At 37.5% G+C, this 20,616-nt stretch overlaps 1 protein-coding gene across 5 annotated transcripts in view; it reads right to left on the reverse strand.

Moving 5' to 3' along the window:
• Positions 1-832: 832 nt before the first annotated feature.
• Positions 833-20,616, reverse strand: part of ESRP1 (epithelial splicing regulatory protein 1) — a 61,681-nt gene continuing 41,897 nt past the window's right edge. For 2 of the 5 annotated variants that reach the window (XM_004431174.3, XM_014788063.2), the window contains exons 14-16: positions 14,208-14,358; positions 10,201-10,309; positions 833-2,375 (exon numbers count right to left, since the gene is read on the reverse strand). In XM_004431174.3, coding sequence (XP_004431231.1) covers positions 10,235-10,309; positions 14,208-14,358 — 226 coding nt within the window. In that variant the 3' untranslated portion in view covers positions 833-2,375; positions 10,201-10,234. The remainder of the gene's footprint in view (positions 2,376-10,200; positions 10,310-14,207; positions 14,359-20,616) is intronic. The other 3 variants (XM_014788067.2, XM_014788066.2, XM_014788068.2) reach the window with 3 other exon arrangements.

Below are 20,616 nucleotides of genomic sequence, written 5' to 3' on the forward strand. Positions count from 1 at the left end.
CCTGTGAGGTTATAATCTAAATTTGGAATTGAGGGGCCAGCCCTGTGGCGTAGTGGTTAAGTGCGCACGCTCCCCCGCTGGCTGCCCAGGTTCGGATGCCCGGCGCGCACCAACACGCCACTTGTCAGGCCATGCTGTGGCGGCGTTCCATATAGAGTGGAGGAAGATGGGCACGGATGTTAGCCCAGGGCCAGTCTTCCTCAGCAAAAAGAGGAGGATCGGCATGGATGTTAGCTCAGGGCCCATCTTCCTCACACACACAAACACACTAAATAAATAAATATATTTAAATTTGGAATTGATACACTTGAGCTCTATACCAAGAGTATATATGTCAAGTAAGTGATATTGACAATATACGTAACTCTGAAATGGTAGAAGTTAGGCAAGACTTAACTGTGGTCCTAAGGAATGGATAGAATTTGGATGAGAGAATATTGGAGAACTTGGCATCAGCAAAGACAGTAATTAGAATAAAGGAGGAGTGTATGGGATTCAGAAACACTGAAGTTCTAGATCTTACTAGTTTTATGTGGCTTAAATAGATTTTTCAAATTGTCAAGCAAATAGAGCTCCAGTAATATGACACAAGGGCCAAATATTACTATCTTCGACTACCATAATGGTGAAGAATTTCAAAATCAAAGTTTCAATGATTTATGCTCTAAGGATGGTTGTTTGAACTATACCTGGAGTGCATTTATCATTGATAGCTTTTACAAACACCTATGCAAAGCTTAGGGCAAAACCTTACCACCTCAGGAAAAGACGGCTTACCCACACCCTCCCACCATTACCACAACTCTCCTAGTAATAAAAAAGAACGCAAACATTGAGATTAAACGAGCGAGTTTTATTATCAAATGTAACAATTCTACAAAAACTCAGTAGTACTGCAGCAAGTCTTCCTGCCTATCCTAAAGTCTTTCAGAGCTTTGCGCAGACGGCATCTTAAGGCATCAAGTATAAAGAACTTTTTTTCTGATCTTAAGTGCCAGTTATCACCAATTTCCACACAAAATGGTTTGTGTTTTTTATTTTTATTTTTACTACTGTAGTTAAAGGGCCATTGCTGGTCAGCTGAAGAGGGAATGTTTGGCTCTCCATTCAAGGTGTTAATCAAAGTCATGCAAAGTAAATAAAAATAGCAGCCACATAAACCTGCACGGCATTGCATCCAAGCCAAGGACGATATGAGTAACTTAAAGAAACATGTGCACTTAATCAAATCCTGTTTTCCTCTCTGGAGTTACACGAGGCAGCAGTACTAGCTAGCTAGTGTCTAATATTGCACTTCCGTAGCATGAACACAGCTAAACACAGTGGGAAACACTGACAGTGGCAGTCCCTGCTCTAATCACATCAGTGTTTACCTCAGTCTAGCATGCTGACTAGAATCCTATGCTTTTAAAAGTTTTAATTATTTGACAGTTAAGGTATTAGAGAAAAAGGCTTAAGGCTATCTTAATATATACAAGCATTCACTTCAGTTCAGTTAGTATATTGCTGTCTAGAATACACTGTTCAAATATTCTCATTTTTGTGATATTAAAAACTATGGAATTTCACTTATTAGAGTCCAAACCATCAATAATAAGAAAAGTACAATATAAAATAATACATATGAAGCCACAATATTCAGTTACAGTTCAAACTAGAAATTACTAACTACCTGTAGCTGCTTCATTTTTGGTTTCGCATTTTGGCCCCTAGTTCATTCTTATTTACAACTGGTACCTGCTGAGAAAAAGATTCAACTACTTAACCATGTATATTTTGTAGTGGGTGTGCTATTTCTTCTAATTTATCCCAAGGTGTTTAAAAAAATATTTATTCGTTTTTAACTATAAGACATCATGATGGCCAAAAGACTGGGAAAATATTAGTTTTATTTCTTAAGTTTGTGATTTAAGTATTCCAAGACCTTATTCTTGAAGTACTTAGTAAAAGGGCATGATTGTGCAGAAGATAGGGAGATGGAGAGAGAAGAGTGGGAACACACAAAAATGAAGTTTCCATTACAGAGCTCCTGGTGGAGATGGTAGATATTAGTGGAGTATTGTTTTTTCCCAAGACTTAAAACTTAGGAAACACCTATGATGCCATGGTACCTGGAAGTAATGGAGATATCCAATTTCAAATTCACATTTTAAATGCCTATTTGCAATCAGCAAGGAGCCAGGCATGCTGCTTGCTATACGGATTTGGCTTCACTGGCTCAAATTTTTCACTCCACCAAAAGACAGAGCACAGGCCCACTGTCCAATCATGTTTGCTGAAAATACTGCAGCCTGAGTGTAGACATACTTCCCCTGAAGTTGCTAGAAGCTGTCTTACGTCTGATGGTTTCAGGATCACCATACATCTTTCAAACACTGAAAAAAATGAATAAAAGGAAATATTATAGTCTCTAAATTTTTCAATTCTTAGTAGCCATTAAAAAATGATTTTGAACATTTTTAGATATTTAATACATACTGCCAAACTGTTCCCTAGGAAGGTTATATCCATTTATGTTCCTGCCAGTAGTGAGGAAGAATTCCCCTTTTCCCAAAACCTTATTCTTCTAGAAGCTTTTAATTTTCCCTATTTAATAAAGAATTCCAAGTCAAAAGAAGAACTGATAAGTGTGGGAACCAGGCAGGTCTATCTTTGAATCCTATTAGCTCTGTGACATTGTGAGAGTTACTTTACATCTCTGGATCTGAGAAAAGAATAACATTGGGGGGTCATGGCCATTGAATAAAATCATAAATCTAAAAAAAAAAAAAAAAAAGATTTTGAATTCCAAAAGGTCTAAAAAAAAGCCTTGTGGTAGTCTAAATCTTTATTTTACAGAAACATAGTTGGCATTTACATGGCAAATTCCCAGGGAGTACAGCGCTGGCAAGTGAAGTTTATGTGATAACTGGCATTACCACAACTCCCTGCGCTTTGCATTATCATGCCTGGAATAATGTGTATGTTTTCAGCCCCCTACTTGACTCCTGTGTGGAGACTATTTTATTCATTCCTTAGTCTGGGTCCCCAAGTTATCACAGCATTCTTCTGATATTAGAGGCTCAATACCATTTTATATATAATTTTATTTATTTATTTTTTCCCCCAAAGCCCCAGTAGATAGTTGCACGTCACAGCTGCACATCCTTCTAGTTGCTGTATGTGGGACGCGGCCTCAGCATGGCCGGAGAAGCGGTGTGTCCGTGAGCGCCCGGGATCCGAACCCGGGCCGCCAGCAGCGGAGCGTGCACACTTAACCGCTAAGCCACGGGGCCAGCCCACAATACCATTTTAAAAATAAACAAAACCATTAAGACAAATTTTTAAAATTAAATTCTAGTATGTGAAATTTCAAACAAAAATATTTGAATCAATAAGAAGCATTGAGGAATGACATGAAAGCAAACATGCCAGTGACTAGTTGATAAGCAACATTTATGTGGATTACTTTATTTCATCCTCACAACCACCCTATTACCATGTTATCCCCATTTTACAGATGCAGGAACTAAGGCACAGAGCCAAGTAAGCCAATAATTGGCAGATCCAGAATTTGAACACAGACTGATTCCATTGTGCTATTACACTTACATACCACACAAAATCTTTAAAATGAAAACTTTAACTAGGCATTGTGCATACTTTCACATGTAAATGAAAAACAGAAATAAAGATAGAAATGAAAATAGCTCTTCCGAGTTCAGTCTTGTACATATGGCCAGTTTGAAATTGTGGTCAAGATTAGATTTGCTTTAATGACAGATTCTAAAATTGATACAGATTTAAAAAACAGAGAAATACTTGTTTGTTAGAATTCATTTTTAAAATGCAGTTTACAAAGTGACCGTAATTTAACACTTAGCTTAAAACACTGTGCGCTGAAAGCGTCTCTTTGGATACTAAATACAGATAAGAGAATCTCTATCATTGACCCAACATTATTGCCCAAAATCTATTTTACCCTTCTTTTGGCAATAGCACCTGAATTTTCCTAAAATAACGCCCCCCTCAACCAGTCTCAAGCCTATAAAGAGGCAACTTTACCACTGAGCCCAGTAAGTGACCCAGACACTGCTAATTAGAGCCCTGCATGTCCCTGTCCATAATGGTTTCAGAGATGGACTTAAGCCAGGCCAGTGAAACTGAGTTCCTGGCTTGCTTCTGGACTGAAAATGGAAGGGCGTAAGCCAAAAGTTGCTGGAGGCACCTCATGGAGCGAGCGGCTGACGGTGAGCCCTTGGATCCAGCCAAGTCAGTCAACTCCGGGCCTGTTATCAGAGTCAATGAAATTCCACCTTCCCTCTTCTCAGCCAATATTATTATTATTCCAGTAGGAAACCACTGTAGATACTGAAAACTATACCCTCGTCTTCCGTGAAAATGTGAAAAGGGATGGAAGAAGTTAAAAGTTTAACCTGCCTTTTCATCCCAGTGGTATCCAATGGAACTTTAGTGTTTAGCAATACAACTGCAGACTCCTAGCTGCTAGCAAACAAACACAACAAAACAAAAAATCTAGGGTAAGCAGAAAATGTTTCCTATTCCCCTTCACCTACAGAAAAGTAAACACTATTATGCAAAGAGAATTTTGAAGTTACAACTGCAAACATTCAGGAATCTGTCTTTCCTTTCTAGTAAGATCTGTGACAAAATATGATTTTGCACCAAACTGTCATTAAAAGTACTATGAACAACTGGCAGCCCGGGTTCTGATCCGAGCATGCACCGACGCACCGCTTGTCCAGCCATGCTGAGGTGGTGTCCCACATACAGCAACTAGAGGGATGTGCAACTATGACATACAACTATCTACTGGGGCTTTGGGGAGACAAGGGAAAAAAAAAGGAGAATTGGCAATAGATGTTAGCTCAGGGCTGATCTTCCTCACACACTCACAAAAAAGTACTATGTACAAAGAAGTCTTTTAAGATGTCTAGATTTCACGAACTGATGTTATGTCCTATGAAATGAACCTAAACCCCTTAAAAAGGCTGCAATTCTGATTAGTTGTAATATTTGTAATTTTGACATCTCTTTTCTGAAAAGTATAGGTCACTTGTGAGATTTCTTTGTGAGGACAGAGAACAGTTTTTTCTTCCTTATACAAAAGCTAAAATAAAACCCGTAACTCAGATTCTTTAATAAAGAAAGTTTGTTTGACAGCCTTTTGTCGTTTAAATCAATAGACTCAGCATTCATTTAGCTGTTCTTTTTTATTATTATTTTTATTTTTTTTTAAAGATTTTATTTATTTATTTATTTTCCCCCCAAAGCCCCAGTAGATAGTTGTGTGTCATAGCTGCACATCCTTCCAGTTGCTGCATGTGGGACACGGCCTCAGCATGGCCGGAGAAGCGGTGCGTCGGTGCGCGCCCAGGATCTGAGCCCGGGCCGCCAGCAGCAGAGCGGCGCACTTAACCGCTAAGCCACAGGGCCGGCCCCATTTAGCTGTTCTTGCCTACTATTGTAAATAGTAGTCGAGAGAGAAGAGAGAGAAGTCTTGTCGATTATGAACACTGTTTATTATCCAAAAGATACCTTGAATTACAGGGGCAATGGTTTTGCAATGATTATTGTAATCACCACAATACAATTGTTATTTGTATATAAATATAACTTTATGGGTTCATAAAACTTGTTTATACTCACTAATCCACCTGATTCTCACCCCTCAAAAATGTGAAGTCACATACGTAGAAGGGATTTTATGCCCATTTTATACAGTAGGGAAATGTCACCTTAAAGATCTGCCACCTCGGGGCTGGGCCAGTGGCCTAGCGGTTAAGTTTGCGTACTCCGCTTTGGCGGCCCGGGGTTCATAGGCCCAGATCCCGGGTGCGGACCTACACACCGCTTATCAAGCCATGCTGTGGTGGCGTCCCATATATAAAGTAGAGGAAGATGGGCATGTTAGCCCAGGGCCAATCTTCCTCCCCAAAAAGAGGAGGATTGGCAACATATATTAGCTCAGGGCTAAGCTTTCTCATCAAAAAAAAAAAAAAAAGATCTATAAAAAAAGACAAAATTGTCCCATTTGCAACAACATGGATGGGCCTGGAGGGTATTATGTTAAGCAAAATAAGCCAGAAAGAGAAAGACAAACACCGCATGATTTCACTCATATGTGGAATATAAACTAACACACGGACAGAGAGAACAGTTTGGTGGTTCCCTTGGTACCCCTACCAAGGGGTAGGGGGTTGGGCACAGGGGTGAAGGGAGGCATTTATATGGTGACTGACAAACAATAATGTACAGCTAAAATTTCACAAAATTATAAACTATTAAGACATCAATAATAAAAGAAAAATCTGCCATCTCAATATATAAGAAAATATAGTTATATCCAAGCACTTGTTGACTGATTTAAATTTATGAGCTGACCTGCTCCTTTGAGACCCTAGGAATACGAGACTTGGAGCTTTAAAAAAAAAAACAACAAGAGAAGGGGAAAAACAAACAAGCAAGCTCTGGCCATCTGAGGAGGCTTTTTTTCCAGCCAGCCATCAAACCTCCTTCCCTGGAGGCCCCCTTGGGCATCTTCAGTGGCTTGTGAGCTATCCGTGGGGGTCTTTTATGACAAAAAAGAGGCATATCTACAGTAGTCCTTGGGGATAGTCAACACATGTCAGCTAGGTTGAGGGGAAAAGGCCACACGAGGAGACAGAACAGGGGGGCTTTTTTACCTTATCATGGGCTTTGGCTACCTCACCTGATTCTATAACCAGCAGCAACATCATTCTTTAAATAAATTTTTAGAGAGCTGTATTAGTTTCCTGTGGCTGCTGTTACGAATTACCACAAATTTAGTGGCTTGGAAAAACAGAAATTTATTCTCTCACAATTCTGGAGGCCAGAAGTCAAAAATCAAGGGGTCAGCCAGGCTGCACACCCTCCGGGGGCTCTAGGGAGCAATCTCTTCTCTGCCTCTTTCAGCTCCTGGCGGCTGCAGGTGCTCCTTGGTTTGTGTCCGCATCACTCCAATCTCTGCCTCCATGGCCACACTGCCTCCTCCTCTCCTATATGTGTCTGTCTGACCTCCCCCTGCCTCTCTTATAATTGCATTTAGGGCCCACCCAGATAATCCAGGATAAACTCCTCCCCTCCAGATCCTTAATTTACATCTTTCGCCAGGTAAAAGTAATAGCCACGGGTTCCAGGGATTAGGATGTGGACACATATTTGAGGCCACCATTCAGCCCACTACAAGAACTTACTCTGCCATGCTCTTATTTGGTCATCAGAAAAGAGCACCAAGGCTGAAGCTAGAAGTGATGGTCTTTTGGTCAGCTTGGTCATCAGCTATGTGACTCTGTGAAAGCTGTCTAACCTCTCTGGGTTTCATTTCCTCATCTATGAAATGCAGCCATGGGTACCTGCCCTGATGCCTCATAGGGCTGTGGTGAGACTCAAATGAGACTGTAGATATAGAAGTGCTTTAAGAGCATAAGCCGCTTTATTGGTCTAAAAGATGACTGGTGATGACGAATTTGATATCAATATGGCCGAGGAGAAAACTGTACCAATATATAGTCACAATATAAGGTTAAGGCGAAGGAAACAAGGTCCAAAATTACATGAGGGCTATAAAAAAAGAAGCTTAAAAGAAATATTCATTGTGGTTATTTCTGGAGGTGGGACTATTAGTGATTTCTTTGTACCTGTCTATATATTGCAAATGCTTTATAATAAGCACACAATACTTTTATGATCCTTACTTCCCAGGGTTGTTGAGATAACTTATGCCAAATATTTCACACAGTACTCCATGTGAATTTTTAAAATTTCTCAATATAAATGTAGATTAATCTGATGTTATTAAAATAAGAAAATACAAACATCAGGATTTTTTTTTGTTTTTTTGGTAAAGGAAGATCAGCCCTGAGCCAACATCCATGCCAATCCTCCTCTTTTTGCTGAGGAAGACCGGCCCTGTGCTAACATCTATTGCCAATTCTCCTCCTTTTTTTCCCCCAAAGTCCCAGTAAATAGTTGCATGCTATAGTTGCACATCCTTCCAGTTGCTGTATGTGGGATGCCGCCCCAGCATGGCCTGACAAGTGGTGCGTTGGTGCGTGCCCAGGATCCGAACCCGGCCGCCAGTAGCGGAGCACGCACACTTAACCGCTAAGCCATGGGGCTGGCCCCAAACATCAGGATTTTAACGAAACACCTAATTTGTTATTCTATCATGACCCCAAATATATAAAAATATAGAATTAGAGGTATCAAGTAATGGTTATGGTCAATTTGGACATTTCTAATGAAAACGAAAGGTTACATTTCTAGTCATTTCTTATTCAATATACTCATTTTACAATATAGATAGTATGCTTATCAAATTCATAGACACCATTAAGGGGTTGAATAAAGAACATTTGGAAAGACAAGGTATGGACCAAAAAGATCATCAACAGGCTAGAATAATGTGTTCTCACCACTGTGAAGTAGACTAGAAAATACTCCACTCCCACTGCAAAGTATCTGGGTGAGATGCTCTCTGGTAGTACCAAGATTCCTTGAAACTTCACTGAAAATGGCAGAGAATCATCACTTCCAATCCAGAACTGGGGTTTCTACATCTTCAGAATGAGAGGCTAAGACACCAATTGTCATTTCCCAAGGACAACGTTGTACTGATAACCCTGTATCCAATTTAGAACCCATATGGTTGAAGCCTACAGGGTCCTCAGCCACGAAAATGGTAACAAAATTTGAAAATTACACGTCAGCACATCAATTTCAGCACATCTAATAAAAAATGAAGAAACAAGCCACATCAACTCCTGACCATGTCCTTACAACTCTGTCTCTTGAGGAGCATCACACAGAATGCAGGTATCCTTTAAGAAAAGGTTATGGAATAAGAGAAAGACAAAAACTATTTTCAAAAACTATCCGGTTTCCTTCCCTCTAGATTTAGTTTTAGAAGAGGATAAAGAGATGCAACAAAAACCTCATGATCGTTTTGGAATGAAGCACATTTAAAAGTATACCTAGACAAACCTTAAAAACATTATACTAAGTGAAATAAGTTAGTCATGAAAGGACAAATATTGTATTACTCCACTTTTGGGGTACCTAGAATAGTCAGATGCATAGCAACAGAAAGTAGAATAGTGGTTGCTAGGGGCTGGGAGAAGAGTGAAATGGGGATTGTGTAATGTATACAGAGTTTCAGTTTAAGAAGATGAAAAGTTCTGGAGAAGGATGGCAGTGATGGTTGCATAACAATGTGAATGTACTTAATGCCACTAAACTGTACACTTAACAATGGTTAAAATGGTAAATTTTATGTTACATATATTTTACCACAATTTTTTTAAAAAAGAAACTGGGGGATAACAGTATACCCAACTCAACAGAATTGTCATATGACTCAGTGGTTCTACTCATAGATATATACCCAAGAGAATTAAAAACAAGTACTCAAATATTTGTGTGTAAATGTTCATATCCACACTATTTGCAATAGCTAGAAGGTGGAAACAACCCAAATACCCATCAATGGATAAATGAATAAACAAAATGTGGTATATCCGTACAATGGAATATTATTCAGCCATAAAAAGGAATGAAGTACTGATACATGCTACAACATGGATGAACCTCAAAAACACATGAAGTGAAAGAAGCCAGTCACAAAAGAACATATATGGTATGATTTCATTTACATGAAATATCCAGAAAGGGCAAATCCATATAGACAGGAAGATTTGTTGCCAGCGTCTACAAGGAAGGAAAATAGGGAGTACTGCTTAATGGATATGGGGTTTTCTTTTGGAGTGTTGAAAATATTTTGGAACTAGATAGAGACGGTGGTTCCACAATGTTGCAAACACATTTAATACCACCGAATTATATAATTTAAAATGATTAATTTTATGTCATGTGAATTTTTACATTAAAAAAAAAAAAAAAGCAAACCCACCCTATATTCCACATAAGATATAGCAAATAAATTTCCAAAAGGAAAAGTTTTCCCTTACCCCAAAATAATATACAACTGTTTTCCATAAATGTTGCTTGGATACTATCTACCTAGATGACAATCTGAATTCCAGTCTCCATTTCTGACACTCTTACATCACACTAAAAAAAAACGAATCTCTCACCTGACTCCTAAAAAAATCTCTTTCAGATTCTTGACTGTATTTATTTGGCCCTTTATAATTTAACTTGCACATCATAGAACCTTACCTTCTTTTCTGAGATGGTCTAACTGCTGGGGCCCTTAAATACAAACCCATTCTTTGGGTAGAGTCCTGGCCTGGTCATTTGTGTGTACAAGTCCATCCTCGGTTGCATACTAAAATGCAAGTTAAAACAAACAGGATCAAACGATCGACAAACTGTCACTATGGATCGTTAGTATTTCAACTGAATAGATCTACCAACAGTATTATAGGACATTTAGATAGATGATAGGAAACAAGTTAACACTGGTATAAGCCATATATGTAACTGCTAATTCCAAGTCTTCATTTCTTACTTAACACGTCTAAATACCATACAAATCCTGTGTAGGAGGGAAGTTGATTGAACACACGGATAAAAAAAGAACACCATGGGGCCGGCCCGGTGGCACAAGCAGTTAAGCGCACGCGCTCCGCTGCAGCGGCCCGGGGTTTGCCGGTTCAGATCCCAGGCGCGCACTGACGCATAGCTTGTCAAGCCATGCTGTGGTGGCGTCCCATATAAAGTGGAGGAAGATGGGCATGGATGTTAGCCCAGGGCCAGTCTTCCTCAGCAAAAAGAGGAGGATTGGCATCGGATGTTAGCTCAGGGCTGGTCTTCCTCACAAAAAAAAAAAAAAAAAAATCTTAAAAAAAAAAAAATAACACCATACCATGATAAACACCACCAAATACTTCAGATCTTTCTAATGGTACAGTTTCCATGATACCACAGTTGTGACTAGGTATCAAATATTTGAGCAACAACTATTTGCAAGGTATTGTACAATAAGCCCAATATCTCCAAACAACTCTGTGAACTTTAAATAGTATTAAATGTATTTGTAATATCAATCTAATTCTCTCAGTAGGACAGCAAGTAAAAATCTTAGTAGTGAGAAGCCCAAAAAGAGAAAGATTAAAGTCAGTCCTTTGAGGAGAAACAAAAACTAGCACTATTGAAAATGCAAAGCCATTGACAGTCAAGAGTAAAGCAAATAGCAAATGGAAAAGTTAAAGGAATTGTGTAAGGATATCAGAGTCCATTTCAGAATAAGAGGGTCTTCAACTAAAGTATAGATACAGGTTTACTTTCACGACCAGAATGATGCTCTTATTACCAAATAGTTCATGGTAGTTTGTCTTCATAAATTCCGTCCTCATTCTATTAATCTCATTTATCAAATGAGCCTAACTCAGGTACTTTAACTTTACAAGATTGCAGATTTGATAGCAGAACCCATGTCTTGCATCTTGCTTTGGCTGTCAGAATTCTTCCCTTTTTGAAAATCCTTGCCCTTTCCAGCTTTACACCCCCACCCCAAATGAAGTCTGGAAAAATTAAGTCAGAGTCATTTTATGGAAAGAATTTTGCTGAGGGTAGGGGAAACATACATCCAAAAATTGTATTTAAACATAATGTTTATAGAGAATGACATACGCCATCATTACATCAAGATGTGGATATTCTTAAAAAGACACAATCAGAAACCATCAAGAGATTTCAGTCAACCCATTATTACCAAGTATTTGCTTGATTATATAAGTAAAATGATATAATTATGTAAAATTAATCATAAATAACCAGAAATCAAATGAAAACCTCCCAGTAGGTCAGTAACAGTGATAAATACACTGTAGGAAAGATTAACTTAAGAGAACACAATTTTTAAAAAAAGTCACCCACTGATTTTTGTCATATGACAAAGCTATATCTAAAGAATCTGAAATCCCATAGCTACCGGCTATTAAGAAAATCACAGAACAGAAAAAAATAAATAAGAAAGCATGAGCTCCTAAAGACAGTAGAAAATATGAGCTTTCATGTAAAAGTGATAGGAAATTGGGTTAGCTACAAAAGATTTTGAATTAATGCATTGTAACTACCTTAAAACTCAAATTACTGAAGACAGACATTGGAATAATTTGATATACAGAATTGGATAATTGAGGTTCTCATGTAATCCTAATCCATTGATCCAGTTCATAAATTCCAAGTACTTCAGAAATGAAGGCCAAATGCCTTGAGGGTAAATAATTTTGCACAATCTTTGTGCTTCTGATTATACCAGATGACTCTACTCCAACCTTGAATTGATTCCCTAGAAGATACTAGAAAGATAAAATAATTTCAGTCTGTAGCAGCTTATCTCAATTTTGAAGCATGTCAATCTTTTAGTCATAGATCTAGAAATAACTGCTATTACTTGTTTGTGGTAGAATAAATACCCACAAAAGCCAGCCATGATACTCTTCATAATAAGAGCAATTTTGACAAATCTCATAATCAACTTATGTGTATAACTGCTTAATTCTATTCAGCATGAATTTAAAAGTTGATTAGTCAAAACAAAAAAGAAATTAATTCAGCTGACCACTGAAAACTAAAACTTTGTACTTTCTAGAATTGGAAAACAATGGGGAAAATACAAAACTCAAATGTTTTCTCCATGAGATTAAGCAACATTTCCTTCAGTAAAATTCTCTATTCTTTTCATAATCTAATGAATCAGATATGAAGTTTGGAAAGTAACTTTTTTACCCCTGCAAGGGCTTTCAATAGGCAGTATAATTGTTTAGGAAGAGCAAAGTATCCACTGATCTCGGAAAGAAATCTTACTTTTGGTGAGAATGTGCTAAGCCAGGCAGTGACAAAAGATAACTTTTTCACTATCAGTCATAGATTTTCTTCATTTGTCAGAAAATATCCTTTGTATGTTAAGAGCCCTTAAGACCATTTTGGTAATTTGGTAGGTTTGGGGCATCCCCACTGAGATAATTTTAGCTGAGATGGACAATCCTCCATGATTCATGCATATCAAGCTTGTAAACCCATTCTGATAGCGAAACAGCCTATGCAGGCACAACGCTTATAAGGCTGTACTGTCAATGCTCAAAGGCTATTTTAGGATTTGACGATTATGCCTATAAATGCTTCTCAACTCTAAAGACTCAAGCAAGGTTCAGCTCCAAGAAGAAAGAATTTTTGCTGCAAGATACTGATTTTTAGACAATGCAGGAAAGAAGGAGTTCAAGCTCTAGGTAATTACGTGATCTGAGAAAGCAAAGCTGTCTGCTCAGATGAGATGGCAGTGAGGAGATTTTGCTCACAAAGAGCTCTTACCAAGAAACATCTCATTCTTTAGCTTAAGTCAGAAAACTTAACTGATGGACACAGGCAGCGGTAGAAAAAACTGACAAGAATAAGTACCAGTTTCATGAGAAGTAACAGCAGATCATTTCATAAAAGGCTCACTGAATATCCTAGAGTTCATTTGAAGGAGTTACCATCTAAAGATTCATTGAGTCTCTTTTGTTTTTTCCAGGTTAGGCAGAGAGGCCGCTGACTACTTTTTAACTACCCAACATAAGCTCCATGTTTAAGTACTTTTTTTTTATTTTTGGGAGGAGGACTAGCCCTGAGCTAACATCTGATGCCAATCCTCCCCTTTTTTCTTGAGGAAGATTGGCCCTGAGCTAACATCCGTAGCCATCTTCCTCTACTTTACATGGGATGCCACCACAGCATGGCTTAACAAGCAATGCAATCCAAACCTGCGAACCCCGGGCTGCCACCGCAGTGGAGCGCACACACCTAACTGCTTGTGCCACCGGGGCAGCCCCTGTTTAAGTACTTTTTTTGTTAGTCAAGAATTTGACTTTGAGGAAAACTCCTTCTTAGCCAATTGTATTCTAGATGAAAAGACCCACACTTGCTGTGTGCCCTCAAGAGCTTTCCCAAAGTACTCCAATTTTCAAAAAAAAAAAGCACCAACAGATGAAGTTGAAACAATTAAACAATTAAAATTGCATGGAAAAGCCCCAATCTTGTCAAAGAGAGGAGTCTGAAGCCAGCACTCACACTAGTCCCCCTGACTTGCACTCTGGTTCTTTTTGTCTCCACAAGCAAATCTATTAGCACAGGTACACACATGAGTTTCAGAAATTCTGTTTCTTTCCTGGCTGCATTCTTTAGGCAAATCAGCTTAAGTAACACGGGCACTGAGTATTTTTCTTCTTCAAGCTACTGACCTGGTAACCTTGGAAGAAGTTAAGAATTTCCTTAACTCCAGTATTGTAGGCCAGGCCCTGCATTCTGACCACCGTGCCAGGCTGTGGAGGGACACCGCTAAGATTAGCAGCTGTAGGGAAGTAGCCAAGACTATTGGGCGAACCTGGGGGGCTAAAGGGAGAAAAAGCACAGTGAACCAATAGAAATAGACAATGTTGAATATTTACTCTAAAAACATTAGTTACTTAAGGAAATAGACTTTCTCAACGTGATCTTTCTTAGACTTCTCAAAGTTACCTCTCCCAAGACAGGTAAGAACACCATAGCTGTTCTGTCCCACATTTCCACAAAAGCCAAAGGTTGAAAGGTAGAAGAGTTAATGCAGAGTTAAATGCAGGGCTTCCCCAAAGATCCACTTCTGAGATTCTTAAAGCGAGAAGGAGAAAATTAAGCCTTCACAGTCCCTCAACTACAAAGCACCACTTCCAAAGCCCGGCTCATTGATGATTAACTGGCTAGTTATCAGGAATACCAAGGTATAAAAAGGCATGAATACAAAAGACTAACAGGGACCATAGCCACAGAGACCAAAAGTATCCAAATTGATTGCTCCAAAGAATGGACTGTTCTACCTATATATATAGCAAGTGTACAGCACAATAATACAGCAAAGTATAATAGGGCTCATGAATTATTTCTTCCAACCTGACTGAAAAAAAAATGGAGGGGAGGTGTAAATTGGAAGGGATGCATAACAAATTAAATCAATCACCATTAAAACGAGGAGAAATTGATACATGGGTTCTCTTAGTGTATCTGTAGTAATTACCTCCAAGGAGCACAAGCCAAGTGAATATCTAATTATTCTTTATGTGGCAACTCAAGTGGTTACCATGTGATTCAATTAGTTTCACCCTGTCCCCCACCCAATCTGTTTTCCACCATAATTGGTGGCCAGATATCCATAATTGAAAATATACATACGGAAATTTTTTAAAGAAGTCATTAGTTTGAAGAGTAAAAAACCCCCACAGCCTTAGATTATTAACCCTTATAAATTTTTCTAAGTAGGTAATTATTCCATTTCAAAGACAAGTAAACACATAATGGAAGGGACTAAAAATCATTGAGATTATCTATCCTACATAATCCTAACTGATGGGTTAATAGAAAGAATGGTACCAGATGTGCATCTAGTTCCAAACTCTGTTTTTTATTAGCACAGTAACCCTGAGCAAGTCACTTAATTTCCCTGATTTCTATTTCATCATTTACTAAATGGGGATGATAGCACCTTCCCAGTTTCACTGAATTGTTCTTCAGATTCAATGATTTAACATATCAAATTGCTCCATAAACCAAAAAATGCAATAATTTACCTCACTCTTGCTATATCCATAACCATCACTCTATTTTAACATTTTTAAAATATGGGAGCCTGAAAATATTACTTGACATCAAGCTGCCCTTAACCTTTTAGGTCTCTAAAGCAGAGATCCTCAACTTGTTTACATATTAGAGTCACTAGAAGAGACTTTTCAACTCTCTCTAAGGAGAGCCTATTTAGAGACTAAAAGCCAATATACGTGCAGCTCTGAGAGAAGAGACAGAGGGAATGCAGAACTTTAGGACTTGAGCCATCATTCAGCCACACCTCCTCATTTTTACAGAGGTGGAAACAGAAACTTAGGGTTAAACAATTTCCCACAGGTCACACAACCAGGCAAGCTCTTCACCAAACCAGAAGAACCATCCAGATTTCTCAACTTCTAGTTCAGTGCTTTGCCCTATATAATCATCAGTCATTCAAAGCCCATATTTGCTCTGTCAAATGCCTGATAGAACACCGCTTGTCTGTCAGTTGCCAGGCTGTGGCGGTGGCTCACATACAAAAAGAGGAAGATTGTCAATGGATGTTAGCTCAGGTGAATCTTCCTCAGAAAAAAACAAACAAACTACAAACAAAACGCCTGATAGATACTAACTCTAATACTCAAAGACCATCAAGACTTCTCCATGTATTTCATTACAAGTTATTCAGAATTTCCACACTGGATATGAAAGTCAGATAATTTCCACATTATACATACGACTTACTTCCACAACTCTGTCCTGGCATATTCTATTCCTTTTGATAAAGATCTCCTATAAATTAAATCTAAGTGTCTAGTACCTTCAAAATATAACAAAGACAAAATAATAGCAAAATAAAAGTTATCCAACTAGAAATCTAAGGTTATAAATGACAACTACATTCAGCATCTATAAGGTAGCACCTATTCTGATGAAGCCCAAACACAACACAAATTGGATTCACATCTTTACTTTTTGTGCTATGGTTACCTGCTGTATATAAGGCATCTTAAGGAAAATTAAATAATCTGTATATCTACCTGACAGGGCATGAGAATAAGAATTTTCTATCAACCTAAATTCCAAGATCTTTCACAGATTATTGAAATAAGAATCAGCAAAAATAATTTATAGAATAAAAATGATAGGATAGAGACAAGGTACACTTATATGTAGAAAATCAGAATTTACTAAAAAAATACTAGAACTAATAAACTAGTTCAGCAAGTTTCAAGATACAAGGTGAATACACAAAATAAATCAATCGCATTTCTATACACTACAATGAACAACTCAAAAATGAAATTAAGAAAGCAATTCCATTCACAATAGCATCCAAAAGAATAAAGTACTTAGGAAAAATTTAACCTAAGAGCAAGACTGGTACACTGAAAACTACTAACCATTGTTTAAAATAATCATCTAAATAAATGGAAAGATAGCCCATGTTCATAAACAGATGACATAATATTGTTAAAATGGCATTTCTCCACTTTAAACAATTTACAGTCAATGTTTGAGATATTTAGTGCTCTTCATGAGAAATACATTACTCAGTTATCAGAAAATCCTAGCCCTTTTCAGATTCTATGTAGTTTAGGGAATGTTAGTGAGTGCTATATGTCAGAGGACAAGGCATACAACTTTAAACACAAGAATAGCTTCAAAGCATGTATGGATTTTTCTGCCACCACAGAATAAGGATAACATAAAAATTACATGCATTTGCTTTATGGCAGTGGTTTAGAGAAAGATAAGGAGTTCAAGCAGGAATTTTTCTATCTACACTCCAAATAAGAGAATGAGAGCTGCCCATCAAAACCAGACTGTATCAGTAGCTCATCCTAATCTTTATGCTCAATCATTAGCCACTGTTTTGGGTTCTTACCTCTATTATATCTTTAGTTAGGTTTCAGATTCTCACGTCCCAGTATTTATCAATGTCTCATGCGTACATGATGTCAATAATGTAACTTCTACTCAAAAGCTACAAAAGTTCAAAAATTGATAGGACTACAAAGGAACCAAAGGGTTAGGGCCAAATGAGCAAGTCAATATAACACTGAATCCAGAGGTCCTACAGTGTTGGAGGAATTGTATCACATCACATAGACTAACCAGGAGACTGTACTTGTGCTGGATAAGAAACCCTGTTGGAGTTGCCTGAACAAAGAACTGAGGGGAGGTGAGGGGAAATGAAGGGAAACAGAAAATAGCATGTGAGTGGCTTTTCTAAACGATTACACTTGGAAAACCACTCGACCATCACAGCTGTGAAGACCTATCGCTGAGGCTCCTTCAGCAAGCTGCACTGAGATCGTGTTAAGAAACTGCTGAATGAAACACGTGAGTGAAAGGATTATAAAGTTGTTGACAATTTCCTCTACCGCAGCACTCCATATTCTCTCTACATATTTAGGTAAAAACTTTTTCAAACCCAATGTAGAGAAAAACTAGATTTCACTGAGAGGTTATGACTTCCTCTCCTTTGAAGTTTTGAGTTTTGCAATTCAAGTGTCCTTTTTGTCTGACTACCTGCTCAGAGGCCGTCACTATTATGCCAACATTAATTTAATTGCCTAAGATTCTCTTGCCAGACCATCCAAACATTTCTTCCTATCCTATATTTTCCCAGCTCCTAATTTATCTCATCTAATTTTATAATATTCAATGCATCCTAATTAAGTCAGACAAACTTCTCTGTAAACAAGGAAAGATAAATGAAAATACTAGGGGCCAGGATACCTACCATATCAGAACACTCATAATACATACTCTATCGAAAACCAGGTTCATGATACCCTTCCTTCGTTTATTTAATAATTAGAAATTACTAAACACTGGTAACCCAATGTTATCATATTCATAATTTGAGGACTTGTCACATTTCTCTAGAGAAGAGAGGATCAAAGCTTACCTATTCTATTAGAGAAGTGGGTTAAGTGAAAGAAGATTAGAGAACTGTATTCTCCCCTCTGCATGAGTCATAACACATTAACATAGGAAGCACCCTGAGAAGTCGGGAAGAAAGAAATCTATTTCCAATGCCTTGTAAAATTGCTGCACAGAGCCTTTGTATTAACATTCACTAAAACCCCTGTTACAGAGACCATATGCTTGGAAAGTAAATGGAAAAATACTGTTTCAGTCCTAGCAAGTGTAAAGGCTGGAGTCAATTTTCATGTAGGAAGTTTTTGAACTTTAAATTTTCCTCTGAAATCAACAGTCTCAAAGTTAACTTCTCAGCATTCTTTGTGAATTTAATACTGCAGCTGCCCAAGGACTGACTACTACATGTGGACCCTGGATTTCTGTTAGTTCTTCTTAAAGGCCACACAAGCTTCTCTGCGCATGTGCACTTACCTCTAGCAGAAAGTTTAAGTAACCAACAAATATAAAAACACATTGGAACAAATAAAGAAATCTTCCAAGGATCTATTTCACCTAAATAGTCAGCAAATTTATGTACCGTCAAAATAGTTTGGTAACTAAACTTAAATTTACTCCTGGTTATGTCAAAGATTATAAAATATAACCCCCTACTACAGTAATCAGAATATGTTCCAAATATGTAGTAGACTGCTTACTCAAAACAAAGATAGCCCCCACAAAGCCCCATTTTTAATTTGAAAACTGAATCCTATACTAGAAATTATTTTGAAAGTAATCTTGTTGCTCAGTTGAAAGTACAAAATAACAACACAAGTGATCCTCTTACATGTTTAAGAAAAAAAGACATTTTTAAAAGTAATAGCTTGATAAAAAAATCTAGATGAAGAAGCAAGCAACGCGATCCATGGACATTTTGCGCTCCTTGCCAAAGTAAAAGGAGAGGACAATTTCCGGAGGGGCACATTCACAAAATTTACTTTTGAAGATATTTTTGGGTCACTGTTTTTGAAAGGCACTTTCTTCTTGTTTTTTAACAGGAGTAGAGCACAACAGGGGAAAGTACAAATATAGAGCAAGTAACATGACTCCATCACACCATCTACCCCCCACAAATCAGAACCTCTCTCTAGAAGCAACTCTGTTCCTGCTTCTTGGGTATTATTGGCTATCTTTCCAGAGATGGTTTAGTGATTATTTTGAACTTAAATAGAAAATATTTCCTTATAAAGCCATTTTGCTTTTGGTGAAATTAAAAAAAAAAAAAAGGAGGTAGTTTAAAAGACCACATAACATACAGTACAGAAAATCAAAGTCAAAAGTCATTAATCTGCATTGTTAAATAAAATTCATAGTCAAATATCAATTATTCCTTTAGGCCTCCTTCAGTGTAATCTCTTGGAGAGATACCAAGGAAATGTTTAAATAGGGCAATAGAGGCAAAATAGGGTTATTTTGTTTATCAAGGTTGGCATGTGTTTTATTAAGTCCTCCTGTTTTAAAATCATTAATGCTTTAAGAAAAAGGTGCTTAATTTAAAGATATATTTGGCACATAAATAGTAGCAGGTAAAAGAAATGATCTCCAGGTTTTGTGCTTTAAAATGTTCTGGGAGTAGGAGTGTAGTGGGGTAAACAGTGGAAACAGATGAAACAAGATTGGCAAAATATTGATATTGTTACAACGGGTAATAGATACTCCCTCAACTTATGTTTGTTTGCAAATTTCTACAATACAGATTTCAAATTATGCTTGAAAATAACATATAATAAGACCCCAATTTTGTAAGGAAAAAAATCCTTAGAAAAACAAACATAAATTGAAAACAATCTTATAAGGTGTTTTGGGTGATTAAATTGCTTTTCCTTGAGGTTTGCTGCACATGATAATTTTCTGCAATGCTAAAAAGAATTTTAAGCATATTTAATATTTAATTTCTAGAACTGCTCATTATATGAATAAGGTCTGTAGACTAGCAAGTGACTATTTCTTCTACGAAAGCTATACTGAATTGTCACTGACTGACAGTAGAGACTGAATTGCCTGCAGCAGATCTTCTTGCTTACATCATTTAGAAATGTCATCCAAACTGAAAAAACTGAGTTATAATTACTCCCACCAACAAAAATTATCTGACACTTCTCCATTATTACAATATTACAATTATATAATGCTTGATATTGCATT

Source organism: Ceratotherium simum, chromosome 23 (assembly GCF_057802395.1).
Source record: "Ceratotherium simum simum isolate JZ-2026a chromosome 23, ASM5780239v1, whole genome shotgun sequence".
In the NCBI taxonomy this organism is placed as follows: Eukaryota; Metazoa; Chordata; class Mammalia; order Perissodactyla; family Rhinocerotidae; genus Ceratotherium; species Ceratotherium simum.